This window comes from Peromyscus maniculatus, chromosome 4 (genome assembly GCF_049852395.1).
Source record: "Peromyscus maniculatus bairdii isolate BWxNUB_F1_BW_parent chromosome 4, HU_Pman_BW_mat_3.1, whole genome shotgun sequence".
NCBI lineage: Eukaryota > Metazoa > Chordata > Mammalia > Rodentia > Cricetidae > Peromyscus > Peromyscus maniculatus.
In genome coordinates this window covers 71,186,490-71,203,671 of record NC_134855.1, presented here as the reverse complement: position 1 = coordinate 71,203,671, position 17,182 = coordinate 71,186,490, and the positions used below count along the sequence as shown (strand labels likewise).

The following is a 17,182-nucleotide window of genomic DNA, read 5'->3' as shown; positions in this document are numbered from 1 at the left end:
TTTATTTTGTTTTATTTATTTATTTTTAGACAGTATCACTATGTAGCCCTGGCTGGCCTGGAACTCTCTATGTGAGCCAGGCTAGCCTCAAACTTACAGAGATCCTTTGCCTCTTGTTTTTAAAGATTTTAATTTGTGTGTGTGTGTGTGTGTGTGTGTGTGTGTGTGTGTGTGTGTGTGTGTGTTTATACCACACAGGAAGGCAGAAGAGGGCATTGAATCTCCTGGAGCTAGAGTTACAGGCAGCTGTAAGAAGCCTGACATACATGCTGCAACGTGAATTTGCGTTCTCTGCAAGAGCAGTGCACTCTTAACTGCTGAGCCACCCCTCTAGCCCACGTTTACTGTTTGTCTATGTGTTTGTAGCTGCATGCATACCACAACATGCTTGTGAAAGTCAGAGGACAACTTGTGGGAGGAGCCATTTCTTTCATTCCAACATATGGGTCCTGGAATCAAATTCAAGTCATCAGGCTTGGTGGCAAAAGTACTTTTACTCACTGAGCCATCTTGCTGGCCCCAGGCATCGTGCTAGGGAGGGGCTCTACTACTGAGATGTACTCTCCAGCTCCTTATAAAAGTGACACTTGGAGAAATGCAAGCCCGTTATTTTGCAGACAAAATTGAATTTGTCTCCTCATGATCAGATTCAGGGTAAACATATTTAACAAAAATGGTAATAAAAATGATATTAATTCTTCTGACCTCATCCTATCAAGAGACACAACTCCCACCCTGGGCTACCAAGTGAGTTCCAGGAAAAGGCGCAAAGCTACACAGAGAAACCCTGTCTCGAAAAACCAAAAAAAAAAAAAAAAAAAAAGAGACACAACACACCGATGTGCTCCATTATTGATGGTGTTAAGGCAAACAATTCATTAAGATGTTATTTATCACAGTTCTTCATTATAAAAGTAATGGGGAATATATGATGTGATGCTTTGGGACTATATACCCTATTTTCTAGCTGATTTTTAGTTCAGTGTTTTTCACACCTGTTGATGATTTTTGCCTGAATTAGTTTACTGTTACAGTTTAGTGATTTTCTAATATATGTCTTCCTCTGTAGCCTAAGCTAGTCTAGAACACATTATGTAGCTCAGGCTGACCACAAGCTCATTGCAGTCCTCTTTCTAGAATTACAGCCATGACCCACCATGCCTAGTTGGTGTTTTTCTATAAATAAGAGCTTTTCCTGCCCCTCCTCCTTTGTTAATGTGTTTCTCTTTTTTCTTAAAGTATCAATATGGGCTAATGGATTCTTTAGTGGTTTTATAGCAGATTAATTTAGCAAATTACCAGGCCTTGTTATTTTTATAAAAAATGATCTTCCACAGCCTCATTTGCAATATTACTTGTTACTTAATAAAAGCTGACTTTAGGATTTATAACTGGGAGTGAGTGTACTGAATCACTTACACTTCACATCTCCCGAGTGTTGCTCATTTGTAAATTGTCTGGTAGTTCAGTATAAACTTTTATGCCCTCTAGTGTTCTTTCTCTACCTCCGTATTTATGTGTCCCTATGACAGGAATACATCGCTGTGAGTGTTTTTCACTCTGTGCAACATTACATGGTATTGTGTACATATGTACGTAGAAGGTTCTCTTCAAGAAATCCAGTATTGATTTGTTCATTAACAGTAGCTAATGTACTTTACTTTGGTTGCCCTTTCATTTTAATGCCTGTGTTACTTATTCCTTTGACAAAATAACCACAAAGGCAACCTACGGAAGGCTCAGTCTGGCTTCCAGTTCAAGGTGGAGAGGTCATGGCCGCAAGACCCCCAGGCAGTGATGTCTTATACCTCTGTTGTCTACTACAGCTTTCGTCAAGAATTAGCAATACTGTGCTCATCTTTTTAACAATAATCCCAAACCCCAGCCCATGGCATGGAACTGCCCACATTTCGAGTGGGTCTTTTCTCCTTAGTAAAACTTTTCCAGAGCCATTCCCATAGACACACTGGGAAGTATGCTTCCATGGCGATTATAAATGTAGTCAACAGTAAAGCCGACAGTTAACCACCAAGTCCCAAATACACATTTTAAGATTGATTGTATTTATGGGAACTGCTAACATTTTAGCTGTAGTTTTCTCTTTTGGCCCACTGATATTTATTTTATGTATCTAACCTATGACAACATTTTAAATCCTAAATTTGAAATTACAGAAGTTATAGACATGTAGCAATTTAAAAAAAAGTCCACACCATGTATTTAGGCCTAAATAAAAAGTGGGAATCACCATCCTTCCAAATGGTTTAAGATATCAGTGCTTGGTTAGAAATGAAGGTTCTGGGGAATCAGGGTTCATTTGGATCACCAGCTCCTGATACTTGTTTTTTTCAGTTTGACTGACCACCTGGTGAGGTTTTCTTAAATGGGAATACATCTAATTTCTGTTTTAGCATACGCTTCACAGATGTAATTCAGATCTCTTTTATTGTTTTCAGTTAGCAAAGCGTGGAATGAAGATCGTCCTAATCAGCAGGTCCCAGGATAAACTGAATCAGGTTTCCAGCGCAATCAGTAAGTTTTCACATTTTAAGCCCAGATCACCCAAGTAGTACAGCCAGTCTAAGTAGTTTTTCAAGCAGGTGCCCAGTAGCACATTCCTTTAGTGTAAGTAAATGCTGCAGCTTCCATATTTCTAATGACACGGCTTAAATTTCTAATATAAAATTTAAAAAAAATTGAGATAGTCTCATTGTTTAGCCTTGAACTTGTTACATAGCATGTCAGCTTTGAATGTGGGATCCTTCTATGTTTGCATCCTGAATGCTAAGATTATGATTTTTGTTTTGTTTTGTTTTGTTTTGTTTTGTTTTGTTTTTCGAGACAGGGTTTCTCTGTGTAGCTTTGCACCTTTCCTGGATCTCACTCTGTTGACCAGGCTGGCCTCGAACTCACAGAGATCCGCCTGGCTCTGCCTCCCGAGTGCTGGGATTAAAGGCGTGCGCCACCACCGCCCGGCTATGATTTTTTTTTAACTTAGAAATTTTTATTACTCTTCCAAAAACTTAATGAAATTATTTTAGAACTATTTTGATTTGATTAAGATGTCTTTTGATGACACGTTTAGTTGAACTTAGAGTTAAATTGTGAGTAAAATTTTATCATGTTCTACTAAAATAAATTCCTTATCTTAAAAACGTCCTGGAATATTTTGAACTTCGGTGTTTCTAAACACCGGATGCATATGATTGAGATCCACTGGGACAGGAACCAGCATATGTGACAGGGAAGCTGCTTCATGTAATCTTTCATGTTAGTTAGCTAGACTGTCTGTACCTGAATTCTGACATGCATATGGTCTCTTAGCTGATTTTACTAAACTAAGCAGATATTTAGCCAGTGCTGTTCATTTCCTTGGTAAAGCAGTGTGCTAACTGTCTACAGACCTCACACTTAGAGGTGTGATGTGTGATGCTTGTATGTTTATGCTTGGTTCAGTCACATTGGTTTACTCTTGCTGGCTAACAATGAGTTGTGTTTGTATCTGAACTTATGCTGAGTTCATATTCTGTAATGATGAGGTATTATTATAAAAAGGAGGGTTATGTATTTAAAAACTACGTTGCTAGCTCTGAAAACTAAGTTCTCACAGAAATTCCTTTGCAGTTGGCATGACTAAGATTAAGTATAAAATACTCGAAAACTTGTAAGAAGTAAAAGAAATTTGGTTTCTGGTTGTGTCATGTGCTATCCTTTGTGCCTTAAAAGAACTGAAACTGAAGCTAGAAATGGCTTTGGGCAAGGAAGCGTAAGATCCAGTCTCAAAACAAAGCCTGGGCTTCCGAAGAGGAGTGGTACATGAGTTACATCTGTAGTTGGTTACAATGTCTGTTTACATCTGTGATGCCATGGCTTTACTGGCTTCTGAGAAACCAGCTAACAGAGTGCTCCATTCAGATGAGAGGATTATTAACACCCATCACCCACTTTCAGCATTCCACAGTGCTTTGTTGGCTCCTCCTCACCTTTTCCCACATATCTGTGAGGGTCATGCTTTTGTTACTTTTCTCTTGCCCTAGCTAGTCTCTGTGAGCAGATTGTACATTAGACTTGTCTGTAGGTAAGAAAACAAGTCTGATTTGATTTGGGGGCTGAGGATGGAACACAGGGCCACACGAAGGCTAAGTACTTTCACTAGTTACACCCCAGCCCCAAAGCCAACTTTAGTTGGAGGTTCCTAATGTTAAGCATGTGGAATTCCAAAAAAAATAAGTCATTTTAAACCTTATTGTAAGCACAAATCTTTACAAACTGAACACTTAATGTGTAGAATTTAGTAGATTTTTGACATTTTCATGTTTAAGATTTCAGCTATATAAATGCAATTCTGAAGGATCAAGACATGGACTGATTTGCAATTTTTGCTGAAGTGTGAATTTGAATTAAGACATGACACCAGTGATCCTGAGGGGAGGAATGTAACTTAGTACTTAGGTCTAGGTCCTGTCTCATTCTTGAGTGCTTAGTATTAATAACTCTTAAGAGTGGTGGGAATGCTCTAAGAGTGGTGTGGACAGAAATTCAGTCTTAATGAAAGCAGTTGCTAGCTGCTACAAATAAAGATTCATAACCAGAAAATGGAAGCTTGATTAACTATAATGTTGAATCTTGAAATGTTGGTAGGAGTGAATTCACAGTTTCCTTGCTAGTAAGCAATGATACCTTAGGGCATTCTTTTTTTTTTTTTTTTAAAGATTGATCTATTATGTATACAAAAGAGGGTGCCAGATCTCATTACAGATGGTTGTGAGCCACCATGTGGTTGCTGGGAATTGAACTCAGGACCTCTGGAAGAGCAAGTTGGTGCTCTTAACCTCTGAGCCATCTCTCCAGCCCCAACCTTAGGGCATTCTTAAGAGGTGTGCCAACTTATGTAGTTTGTTGAGTGGGTCCAGAGATACAAGTTGATGATATTTGAGAATCTGGTTAATTTACAATTTAAGGTAACATGAATATTGGGTGCAATTTCATCTTGTTCAAGTATTTTCATAGAAGAAAAGACAGGCATTGAATTGACCTTTATTAAAAGGAATATTTTGTTTTTGTTTTTATTTTCTGATCAAAATACACATTTAAATAGAAGTTATAGCAGCAGACCATGTCCTAAGCTGATGAAATACATAATACATATATTACAGGTAATTTATAAATAAGGGTAAGTTGTTGAGATACAGCTTCATATATTTCAAACTGGCCCAGTATTCTATATACTTGAGACTGACCCTCCTGTCACTGTCTCCTGAGTGCTAGGATTGCTGTTCACTACCACACTCAGTTAAAGTGGATCTAGGAATTGAACCCAAGCCTTAGTGCATACTAGGCAAATACTCTACCAATTGAGCTACATTCCTACTCCCATGAAAAGGTTTAATCGACATGTAAACCTTATTTTTGGGAGGATGGTGTTTTCCTGATTGTGTCCAGGATCTCATATTGACAAGGACAACTGTGTCTTTGGTGGTACTTTGAATACCTCTTATTGAATGCCTGTGTACATGGTACTATGCTAAGCATTTGAAATACTGTGATGAACAAATAGGATGCAGTCCTTGCTCTCCTGTAACCTATATTCTAGTGAAAGAGACAGTGACAACGAATGATTAAAAAAACAAATCTAAATAAATAAAAAACAGGCAGATAACTAAGTAGCTGCACTGTGTACAAAGGGCTAGTAAGGGAACAACAGAGAAGTTATTTTGTATGGTGAGTTTTGTGATTGGCAGGATACCTGATGCCCTGTACTAGCACTCCAGTAAATGACAGTGAAGCCTTGGTGATAGAAGCATTCTCTGGCCCTTGTGGGGATATAATAATAGCAGGATTATGATTGCACAAGGTACACATGATAAGTCAGTTTCATCATTCTGATTTTCTTAAGGCTTCTGGTCTATGCCTCTACCTAATGCTATTAAATGCAGTCTCTCATAGCACCCATGTTTCAGTCAGCCCACGGGGTTAACTGAGCCCCTTCCATATATAAAGCCATCGAATCCTAGTTCTCTGGTAAGTGAGTCATATAAAGAAAATTGGCCCATTCTGATTTTTTAGTCTAACATAAAAACCCATTTTCACACATATTTCTCTTTCTACCAATACAAAGTAGCACATTTTACTCATCTTGACAAGGCTCACCTTGTCATTTCCTCCTGTGTTACAGTGCACCAGGAAGAAGCTGTAGTGTGCCATAGAATCTGTGCACCTCCTCTCTACCCAGCTCAAATATGGCAGTGCTGTGTCCCCTACGGTATTTTTTTCAATAGTTCTGCCTTCCCTGTGCCTTGTTGCATTGTGGGTGTTTCCCACTGAGAAGGAGCTCTGCTCTCTGTTCCAAGGACACAGCTGGACCAATGTACACATCCTCTGGTGGTGTTCTCAGGAGCCCACTCTGGTTGCTGACTCTCTGTCAGTCACTCAGGTTGGTTTAACAAGGTACACACCCTCAGTAAGTGAGCAAAACTCATCCCTCCCATTCCACTGTGACTGAGAGAGGGAGATGTGCCAACCAAAGAGAAGGAGGCCCTGCTTGCTGCTTCTCACCATCTGTCCGCCATCGCCACGCAGACTTGGTGTTTATACCTTGAGAAGCAGTTCTTTGTGGATGTGAAGGCAGTTTTTCGGGCTTCTAAAGTTGCACAGGACTGCAGGTATCTCCAGGAAAGGGTACGTTCCAGGTCTTTGTAAAGGGACCTGTCTCAGAGCTATGACCATGTAATATACTTATTATTGTGAACCAGGATTATTTCTTTGTTAACCATTTTTGCCAGTTTTGGTGTCTCAAAGAAAAAAGTCCTAGCTAAGTTTTGAAGGTGGAGCTAGATTTTGTTTACAATGAAGCACGACACAGAGACCAGTGAAGAGCAGCCTGAGCTCATAGCTGTTAAAGCTGGTGGCATTTACAGCTCAGGTGATTCTGTGGCAGTCAGTTCTTCTGATTGGATGCACTTTAATCAGCTTTGATGAAACACAAACAAAGGCACTTTTGTTTTTGTTTTGTAATTTATCTCCTGGTTAAAGCTTTAGGATGGCTCTCATTCCAAGACTTCATCTCTCCAATGCAACCCTTTTACAAATGAAAATTTTCCTGGTTTCTAGTCAACAGAAGAATAAGATTAAGGCAGAATGTTCATTTCACTTTTCAGTCCTTATTTGTGTTTAAATCAGTCCAACTAAGATGTAGCTTTGACAAAATAAGTTTGTTTCACAATTTTTAAAAACCATTTACTATTGTGTGTGTGTGTGTGTGTGTGTGTGTGTGTGTGTGTGTGTGTACACATGTGCCATGGTAAGTGTATGGAGTCAGTTCTCACCCACCTCTATGTGGGCTTCTGTCATCAGACGTGATGGCACACACCTCTATTTGCCAAGCTGTCTTGATGGCTCCAAATTATAACTATGGGAACGAGTTCATTAGTTAATTAATTAATCTGGTGTGCTCGTGTGAGGAAATCAGAGGCTAAATTGGAGTCGGTGCTCTCCATCTCCGGTGAGCATCCTGGAGGTCACACTCGGGTCATTGGTCATGACAGCCTTGCCTGCACTGCCATCATCTCCTCAGCACAGCCCATCACGTTGAATGCTGTCACAGTACCATTGATTGGATGTCCAGTACAGTTGGCCTGTTTCCTTTACACAAGGGCAACAAGAAGCGGCAGTGAGCAAAGCCCTTTGTGTTTTATGTTTAGTGGAACTAGAAGCCCATGGTGTTAAGATGAGAGAGGAAACACATATGCCCTAGAGTTGTATTTCTTAAATCACCTCTACAGTGCCAGAAGTACACAGTTCGAGGCTAGGAATCAGGTCCATTCATCCTTGTCCCCACTCGTTTTGTATGTTGTACTTATGGGTGTGGAGGGACCTCCTTTCTTAAATGTCCTAATATGTCAGTTCTGTGGCTTTCCAGAAAGTGGCATTCTGTGCTACCTCTAAGACTGACTTTTTAAGTCTCTCAGTGTTGGATTCACATATGGGAATGAAATTCCTTTTCTTTTTTTTTTTTTTTTTTTTTTTTTTTGGGGGGGGTTTTCGAGACAGGGTTTCTCTGTGTAGCTTTGCGCCTTTCCTGGGACTCACTTGGTAGCCCAGGCTGGCCTCGAACTCACAGAGATCCGCCTGGCTCTGCCTCCCGAGTGCTGGGATTAAAGGCGTGCGCCACCACCGCCCGGCTAGAAATTCCTTTTCTTTACCAGTGGGCTTGTCATGCCAAATTGAGATTTGACATTAAATGAACATTTCTGGTATGATTCTGGTTATAAATTTGTTCTAGTTTGCAGGGGATGTCTTTCTGTATGCTGTGAATGTGTTGCTCTGATTGATTGATAAATAAAATGCTGATTGGCCAGTAGCCAGGCAGGAAGTATATTATATGCAGGATAAGCAGAGAGGAGAATTCTGGGAAGTGGAAGGCTGAGTCAGGAGACACCAGCCTGCCATCCAAGGAGCAGCATGTAACAGGCACACAGGTAAAGCCACGGAACACATGGCAACATATAGTTTAACAGAAATGGACTGAGTTAAAGTGTAAGAGCTAGTCAGTGGTAGGCTTGAGCTAATGGCCAAGCAGTTTTAAATAGTATTAGCCTGAGTGTGTTTATTTGGGTCTGAGCAGCTGCAGGACCGGTGGGTGAGAGAGATTTGTCTTGACCACAGGCCAGGCAGGACTGGAGAAAACTCCAGCTACACTAGTTAATTATGTCCTCATAAGAAGGAAGATAGATTCCTACTAACCAATGCAAATAAATATTTTGCCATTTAAAGTAAAATAACTCAATAGAGATATGTTATGTCATATTTGACTATTGATTTCATTGGTTTTACAAACCAAGCCAGTGAATATGTTACATTTTGTATGTATTCTGTTCTCCTTTAAACCCACACACTTTGTTTACTAGTTTGTGTCTCAGTATCTGAAAGGATGATAAATGGCGCTGGTTACCTCGAGGAAAAGTCACAACTACCTAGTTTACAGAGAGCTTTATAAGGAGTATAAAGAGAACTAGGCCTGGGAAGGAGCACGTGTGGAGGGCTGAGAGAGAGATGGGGGGAAGCAGTGAGAGAGAGGGTGGAGTCTGTGTCCAGCTTTTTTTAAGGGCTCCCGGTAGGGAGCTACACCAGTGGCCAGTGCACACTGATGATGTAAGATGTAAGACCTTTTGCTTAACTCCTGAACTGCGCATGTGCAGCCATGTAGCTGGAGTGAGGGCAGAATTCTAACAGTATCACTGCTTAACAAACCACCTTAAATTTAACTGTGGTAAAGCGGCCACTGTTCAGATGCTTGTTAGCTCTGCTACTTAGGAATTTCACCAGCACTGAGGTGGATAATTCTTTTGTTCCTCATGTGCTGCTGCAGTCACTCAGTGATGTGCTGCTGCTGGTGGATGGATGGTCTAGTATGGGAAGATAGCTTCTTTCTGATGCCATGGCAGGAGGTTGTTGAAGGCTGGACTCACTCTGACTGTTGTCTGGAGTGCCTGCAGAGTGGTAACTGAGTAGCTGGAGTTCTTACATACTACATATTTTACCCAAGAGAACATGCTTTAGAAGGACCAGGCAGACACACACCCCTGTCTTTCTAGGACTAGTCTTGATGCATACAGTTACCACAGTCTGTTCATCAAAGTAGCCATGAGACCAGACTTTTCCTCTCTACCCCTCTCCTTAGTGCTGAGGAGGGGGTAGAGGGGGAATCAACTCCAGGGTGTCAGTCACAAGTAGAAGACACTCCACTACTGAGCTTCGCTCCCCCTTTTTTAAAAAAATAAAATCTTAACATGTGTGTTGAGTGTACACTGCCGTGCCCTGCTGACCCTGCCACCATACTCCCTACCCTTCTGTTTCTTGCCCTCTCCCCATCCCCTTGAGCTCCACTTCATGCCGAGTAACTTCTGTGTAGCAGGGAATGCCATCAGAAAGTACCATCTGCACTTGACATGACAACCTGGGGCTGCTTGTAAGCTGCATTATAGTTTCCCAAAGAGTATTTGCTGAATTAGAAGGATCGGGAGGAACACAACACTCAAAATATTCAGTTCAGTTTGCCCAAATATAACTAGCTCCCATGTGAATTAGTGAAAAATTAAGAAAGAAAAAAGTAAAAATTGTCATTAGGTTCATTTGGATTTACAAAGCATCTGACTTTGGAATATAGAGTCTTTTAAATTTTTATTGACTCAGTTTCTTGGTATTGACTATCTGGTGGTCTGTTTTTGATGCCAATGTTATGTTACACTGGGTAGAAAAACTGATCCAGGATTTCATTCTCTGAAACATCAAGCATAGCCAAGTGTACTGATTCATCTTTTACTAATACATACATACACACATATATGTATATTATATGTATATGTATATTTGTATGTATGTATGTCTGCATTTGTGTGTGGGACTCTGCAAAAGAGGTATTGGATCCCCCTGGAGCAGGAATTTACAGGTGGTTGTGAGTAGCCTAACATGGATGCTGAGATCCAAACTGTGGTCCTTGGAAATAACAGTAAGTGCTTTTATCTACTGAGCCATTTCTCATGTTTCTTCCTTGGGACTCAGATTTTTTTACCTCTGGCATGTGGTTAGGGCTATTAGGTAAGCTTAGGGAAAGTAGGAACCACTTAACTTTTAAATTTTATTATTGTAATTAGCACAGTCAGGGTGGAATATAATGTAGAACCAATTAGTATGACTTAGTCAGTGGTTATCCTGAGGGCACGAGCCTTATTATGTATACCAAAGATACTGGAAACTCTCTAGAGACTTCCATAAATTATGTTTTAAAATTGCTGCCATATAACAAGAGTACTCTGTATTTAGAGACATAATCTCAGAAAATACTTTATTTGCAGTGTGTCTATCATTGCAGAGGATCACAGGTATGTTTCATCCATCATCAGAAGTGTGACACATCAGATTGTATTCATTAGTTACACCTTGTCTATGTACAGTTGACTAGGATGTTGACCATCTTTCGTGGATTTAACAGAGCAGCTCCCAGCAGAGAGCAGAGCTAAGGAGGAGTGTGGAGAATGCACTGCAGATGGGTCTGCTCAGTGTGGCTCCTTGATGCCTGTCTAAGAAGGACCATAGTGTTTTGGTGTAAATGTATTGTAATCAATAATTTTATTCTTAATTTAAGGCCCAAATTTGTAAAGACATTTAAAAAAACATAAAGTTGACAGAGGTCAACGAAAGCACCGCTGCAACGAATAACTGTTGTTAGGAAATTTAATTTCTTCTAAAACAGCCTTGGAAACAAAACATCCAACAGCAAGAGGCAGCAATCAACACAGCAACTCAAAGTTAACCGACTGTTTTTGGAAGGGAGTGTTCTGGGGAAATCATAGGCTTGCCAGGGTGGAGAATGAAGAGACAGGACAAACTTTTATATTCTCAAAGATCAATTTTCCCCTCAACAACTGGTTCCAGACTATTTAATTTGTGAGCATTTTTTTTTTAATTTCAATGTCTTATACTCTAGTTTTGCATAAATTTAGACAAGTTAGCATTTCCAATTTTGCATTAAAATGTTAACTTTATGTAGTGTTGCTGTAAGCTGGTACACAAGGCACATTGAGTTTGCCATCCTAATTGGAGTTTTCTTTATGAACTTTAATCTTTAGAATTTGTCCACATAACCAAAGATGCTTCATTATTTAACTAACCATGATTTGTGGCTGTATTTTATAGTCAAGCTAAGAACCACAGAGATTATTTTTAAGTTGACATTACAGAGCAACAGAATCATCATTGGCACCAACTTTGTCAAACAGATGGCATTTAATTTCCCTATAGGTTGTGAAAAGTTACTGAGTTTAAATCATTTGTGGCCCTGAAGTTTCGAGTCAACTAATAGTTAGAGTAATAGTTTATCTCTGTAATCCCAGCACTTGAGAGGCAGAAGCAGGAGGACCAGGGGTACAAGGCCAGCCTGAACTATGCAACAGGTTTAAGGTGGTCAAGCTCATCCATTTCTACAAGGATTGACTTTTCTGAAATGGTGAGTCCATTTCAAGCATTAGAATTATTGCCTTTGATAATTTTCTTTTATTAGCTTTAAGAAAGTACATTAGTTAGTTTTTATAAACTATTCAGATTCTCTTTTGCATTTAAAGGAGCCAGTAATCTGAATTGAAATCTGCTGGGTTAAAGTCTGTCTATTTACTCTTTACTCTCTATTTATCTTGCTCTTTGATCTCAGTTTCATTTTTTTCTGCCTGCATTTCTAAACTATATGCTTTTTATTATTTCATTGCTTCGTTTATTAGCTGTAAATATTGTTTCTTTTAAAGGTTGTATAGATGATTTCAATGAGGAGTCTCAGGGGTTGTCCCCTTCACTTCCTTACCTGGATCCCCTTCAGTACTTTTTGTAGGTTGTTTTGTAAATTTCTGTATTTTTCAAAGGCATTTTATCTGGGTATAAAATTCTGAGTGACAGGGATGTGGCTATGTTTTTCAGTAATTTATGCCTTTTGCTTTCCTTGTTTCTAACAACTTAAACAAAAATATCTGCTCTCATTCTCACCTTTTTACATGAGTGAGTGTGTAGAAATCTCCACTGTTTGCTTTTGTTAAAGATTTTTCTCTGTAAATGGTTTACTTCTTGTAGTTTCTTCCTCTTAGTGTTATTTTTCTTCCTGTTTGTCTTGCTTGTAGTTTCTTAAGCTGATAATTTCCATAATGGGAAAATATGGAACCTTAGTTCTTTTATTTCACACTGAAGTTATCATTATATTTCCTTGTACTAGTGCTGTTGATAGGAATTTACATTCATGTACTTTCCTACAGTGTCTGATCTGTTTATTGCAACATTGAGGTTTTTTTATCCAGACATTGTATTTTTTCTCTATACATAGAAATTTATTTTACAATTTTAATAGATCACTATTTTGTCTTTATTTCTTCTTAAAATGTTCATCTGTATCCTTAAACATACAAAATATTTGTAATGACTTGATTGTTTGTGTACTGGTTCCTCAGTTCAGAAGGGATAGCTAGGCTCTGAGTTTCTCTTCTCTTCACCACCTAAAATAATCTTTCCAGGCTGAAGTGAGAGCAGTCATAGGGCTCAAACACTTGTTTCATTTCTTTTAGGGATCACTGCCTTGTGTTGTTTGTTTTCAGATGTGAAAACCATCACTTCATGTTTTTTTCAGTTTGAAGCAAAAGAGTAATTTTGTCTTATACTGCAGAAGGCAGCAGATATATTGGCCTTCTTCCTCACCCCCTGCTTTTTTTTTTTATAAACCATTCATAGATTTTCTGATAAATATAAGTTTTGTTTTTGCACAAGGCTATTAACACTTTGGTTTACATCAGATTCTAAAGAGAGAAGGACCCAGTCCTGCATTTTTTACAGCAAACTTAATTTCATTCAGAGGGATGTGGGCACTTCTCAAGTGTTGTGTTGCTGACTGTGGTGCTTTTGTGGAACTCACTGACTTCTTAAATTTGCACAGAAAGATGCTTTGCTATTTAGTTATGTTCTGATTTTGGCACACATATTCTAGTTGTCTAAGCTAGTGTGAGACCCTGTCAAAAATATGCCCCAGTGGTCAGCCTCACCAAATGTAGCTATTTCAGCTCCATTACTGTTTGTTACCAGTCGTTTACTGATATGGAGAACAACATCTGTAATATGGGTGGGTATTTTGTTAGAAATGTGCATATCTACCAATTAGTTGGCCCAGCCAAATTAGAATGTGCTGGTTTGCATCTCCAATTAAGTCAGCTGCTTGAATGTTGCTTTTCTACAGCTGGCATGAGGCATGTGGGTGTGCCCAGTATCGTGGCCAGACACTAGCTGTACCTCTTAATTAAAATGTTTGCCTTTGTTTCTATAAAACAGTGAGTGGTCTTTGCAGTTGGATTAGTGACTGTTCCTTGACTTTTATAGAAAAAGAGCCTCTTTTGGGGGGTTGGAAATGTGGGTCATGGTACTCTGAAGTTGGTGTGCACCGTTTAAGTGGAGGGTTGGGTTTCTCCTCCTGCCTGTGGGCTTGTTGACCTCAGTGGATAATTGTAACTGTACAGTCTCCCCCGAAAAAGAACTTGTAGAAAGGCATGTTCTTTGAAATTTTCATAGAAGGCAGTACTTTCATGTGGGACTTGCTTAATGTTTCATCAGAAAGAGAAAGTACTTTAAAACTTTAATGGAGATGGTCACTTTAAAATGGAATTATGTATGTTCTTGTCAAATACTAGTTATTCTGTTAATCTCATTTGCCCAAATACTTACTAAATGTAGCTTTTATTAGATGCTAAACTTAAAATCACTTACTGAGGTGACTTAAATGACCTAGTCCTGTATGTAGTACTATGAACAAACAGATGAATCCACTAAAACTACAGGACCTTTTACAAATACGATTTGCTTAGTTCCTTCTCATTTGTAAAAACAATTCATTACTATTGAGCAGGACAGATATGGAATAAGCTTTCACTGTGTTTTCTTTAAGTTTAATACTACAGAAATGTCCAATCTAAGGCAGAATCACTGGGGTGTCTGAAAATGTATTAAGCCACAATGTAACTATATCCCCATTGTGGAATATTCATTTAGAGACATACGTAGTTTGGAAAACATACTCTTCACGTGATTTAAAATGCTTTTTAAAATTGTTATTCACATGAGTATGCATACATGTGTGGACAGAGGACAACATGGGGACATTGGTCTCTCCTTCCATGTGGGTTCCAGGATCAAGCTCAGGGTGACAGGCCTAGCAGTCAGTGCTGTATCTGCTGAACCATTTTACTAGCCCCTCCTCACATGAGTTTTTTTTTTTTTTTTTTTTTTTTTAAAGCTCCTCTGTTTTAGGAACTTCTGATAGGGTAATTTATTTTATATATCCAGAAACCAAGTTTGAAAGACCAAGTAATACCTAGTTAGTGGTAGAAGTAGACATGGTTCAGACTTCTCCATTTTGTGCTTTTCATTATTGAGCATTGTTAAATATATTGAAAATGTGGTAGCGGGATAACTGGTAACTTCTGCAAGATCCAGCCCCAAATGCAACATCAAGAGGGGAAATGCAGCCTGACTTGTGGCAATATCATTGCATCTTTAAGAGACACACAGATCCTGATTAAAATGGATCACTTGTCTGTGTCTTGTCTTTTTGGATTAGTAAATTATACCTAAAGACAACTTTGTGTCTGTTAATACATTTGGTGAAAACAAATGGTCTTGCACTAACATTTGCAGCATTTCCTAATCTGTAGTGAAATGAGCAGCTATGTGTTAATCCTCAGAACAACTGTGAAGACACAGACCTGTCCAAATAACCCAAGACCACCTAGCAAGCTATAAAGCTGAACTTCAGTCATAGATTATATAGCTCCAGGTCCAGCTTTCCTGTTTGTGACAGTTCTTCTAACCTTCCAGTTTATGGTGTTAGTCTTGAATCTAAAAGCTCATTTTGTGTGTATTTTGTTTTCTAACCTTGTCATTTAAGTCAGAGTTTTTGATTCTGATTTCTGAATTAATGGTAGATGCTGCTCTCACTGATCCTTGCTAGAAAGACTTTATTAATTTTTGTGTACCATTTAGTCATGGTTTTGAGAGGACAGTAAATGCTCTTACTGGTTACATATATAGACGGTGGTCTTTTATGGGACTTCTCCAGAACCCTAATAGTTGCATAACTGGATGTTGAACCAGCAGTGTGGGGGCACTCTCCTCGTTAGGGCTTTACATCTCTTGCTCCATTACTGTTGATCACTTTGATCAATTTTTATATAGTTACCTGCCCTGAGTAATATTGAACCTTGTGTGTACAGTGCTTTTCCCTATCTGCCCTGCTGCTTTGGCACAGTAACATAGTTATTCTGGCCTTTCATGTTTAATGACCTTTGCATATGTACTCTTATGTATCAGGCATTGAGGCCCTTATTAAGTTACATAAGGGTCACTTAAACTTAAGCACTACAGTGTCAGCACAGTTGGTCAGATTAACAAAACTAAAGGACTAAGGATTAAGGAGCATATACATCATGGATGTGTTGGACAAAGCTCTGAGTCATATCCCAGGCAAGATAGAGTCGGATGGCATATAGTTTTATCAGGCCACTCACATGATTGGTATACAATTTGAAACTCGAGAATAGTTTCTTTCTGAAATGTAGCATTCAGTGTATTCTGACTACACTTGATAGTGGGTGACTGACAGCGCGTCAGCATAGCCACATGGAGGCTCTGCTGAGGGTGCTTTATTGAGTTTTGCATTCTTTTGAAAAAGGGCCTGTTGCAGTGAATTTCAGAAGCCATTGTTAATGGAGAGCTCCCCATGTTGCCACCATTGCTTCTTTTTGACAGGGATTTTTTTTTCCTCCACATGTGTCTTTATATATCTTATCTTTCCTTTTCCTAAGAGAAAGACATGTTTGTCTCTCTAAAAAGCCAGCCTTCTGTTGGCATCTCAGTCCTATCTCTTGCCTGGTTCCTTGGGGAATTGTTTATATTAGCAATCTCTTGTTATATTTCTAACACTCTGTAGATTGCCCTTTGTTTTAAAAAATCAGGTATTTTCATCACATAAATTTTAATTTATGTTTTTCTCTTGAAAAATTTCTGACTGGGCCCAACATTCCTACAGGGTGACTTACTATGAGCTGGAGATATGACAGAGTTGTCCTTCAGATGAGATGTATCACATCAGGTTTCCTGTAGCCCCTCCTACTTAATGGTACTCAGTAATATCCTTGAGGACATTGAGTGTGCAGCCTCTTAGTGGTTCAGGTCTCTTGGCATACATAAAAAGAAGTTCAGCATTGTTTACAAGGCAGTGTAGAGCAGTTGCATGACATGAACATTTTGGAATGTACCTTATTTTCAGCAAGATGTATTTCTTCTATTATTGAACTTGGGGGCACTAACCGTGCCCCTAGCCAGGTCCAACCACCCATTCTTAGTAAGCCAATCAAGAGTCCAGCAGAAAAAAGAGATTTATTCTGTATGGCCACATTGGAAAGCGGGACCAAGAGATCTGCTGAAGATGACCCCAAGTCCTTAAATAAGATAGAAGTTTAAGTGGAGTGACCAAGATAAGCATTTCTAGTCTAAGCAGGCAAAGCTCATCATATGAAGTCATCTGGCAAGTTGTTAGAACTGTATGGAATCTCTTTCAGGGAGACTAGTTACCCCTCTGGCTGGTACTCTTTCTTTTTCCCATCAT

At 39.2% G+C, this 17,182-nt stretch overlaps 1 protein-coding gene across 1 annotated transcript in view; it reads left to right on the top strand.

Moving 5' to 3' along the window:
- Positions 1-17,182, top strand: part of Hsd17b12 (hydroxysteroid 17-beta dehydrogenase 12) — a 140,783-nt gene that overhangs the window by 51,763 nt on the left and 71,838 nt on the right. The window contains exon 3 of the mRNA XM_042275778.2: positions 2,457-2,532. Coding sequence (XP_042131712.1) covers positions 2,457-2,532 — 76 coding nt within the window. The remainder of the gene's footprint in view (positions 1-2,456; positions 2,533-17,182) is intronic.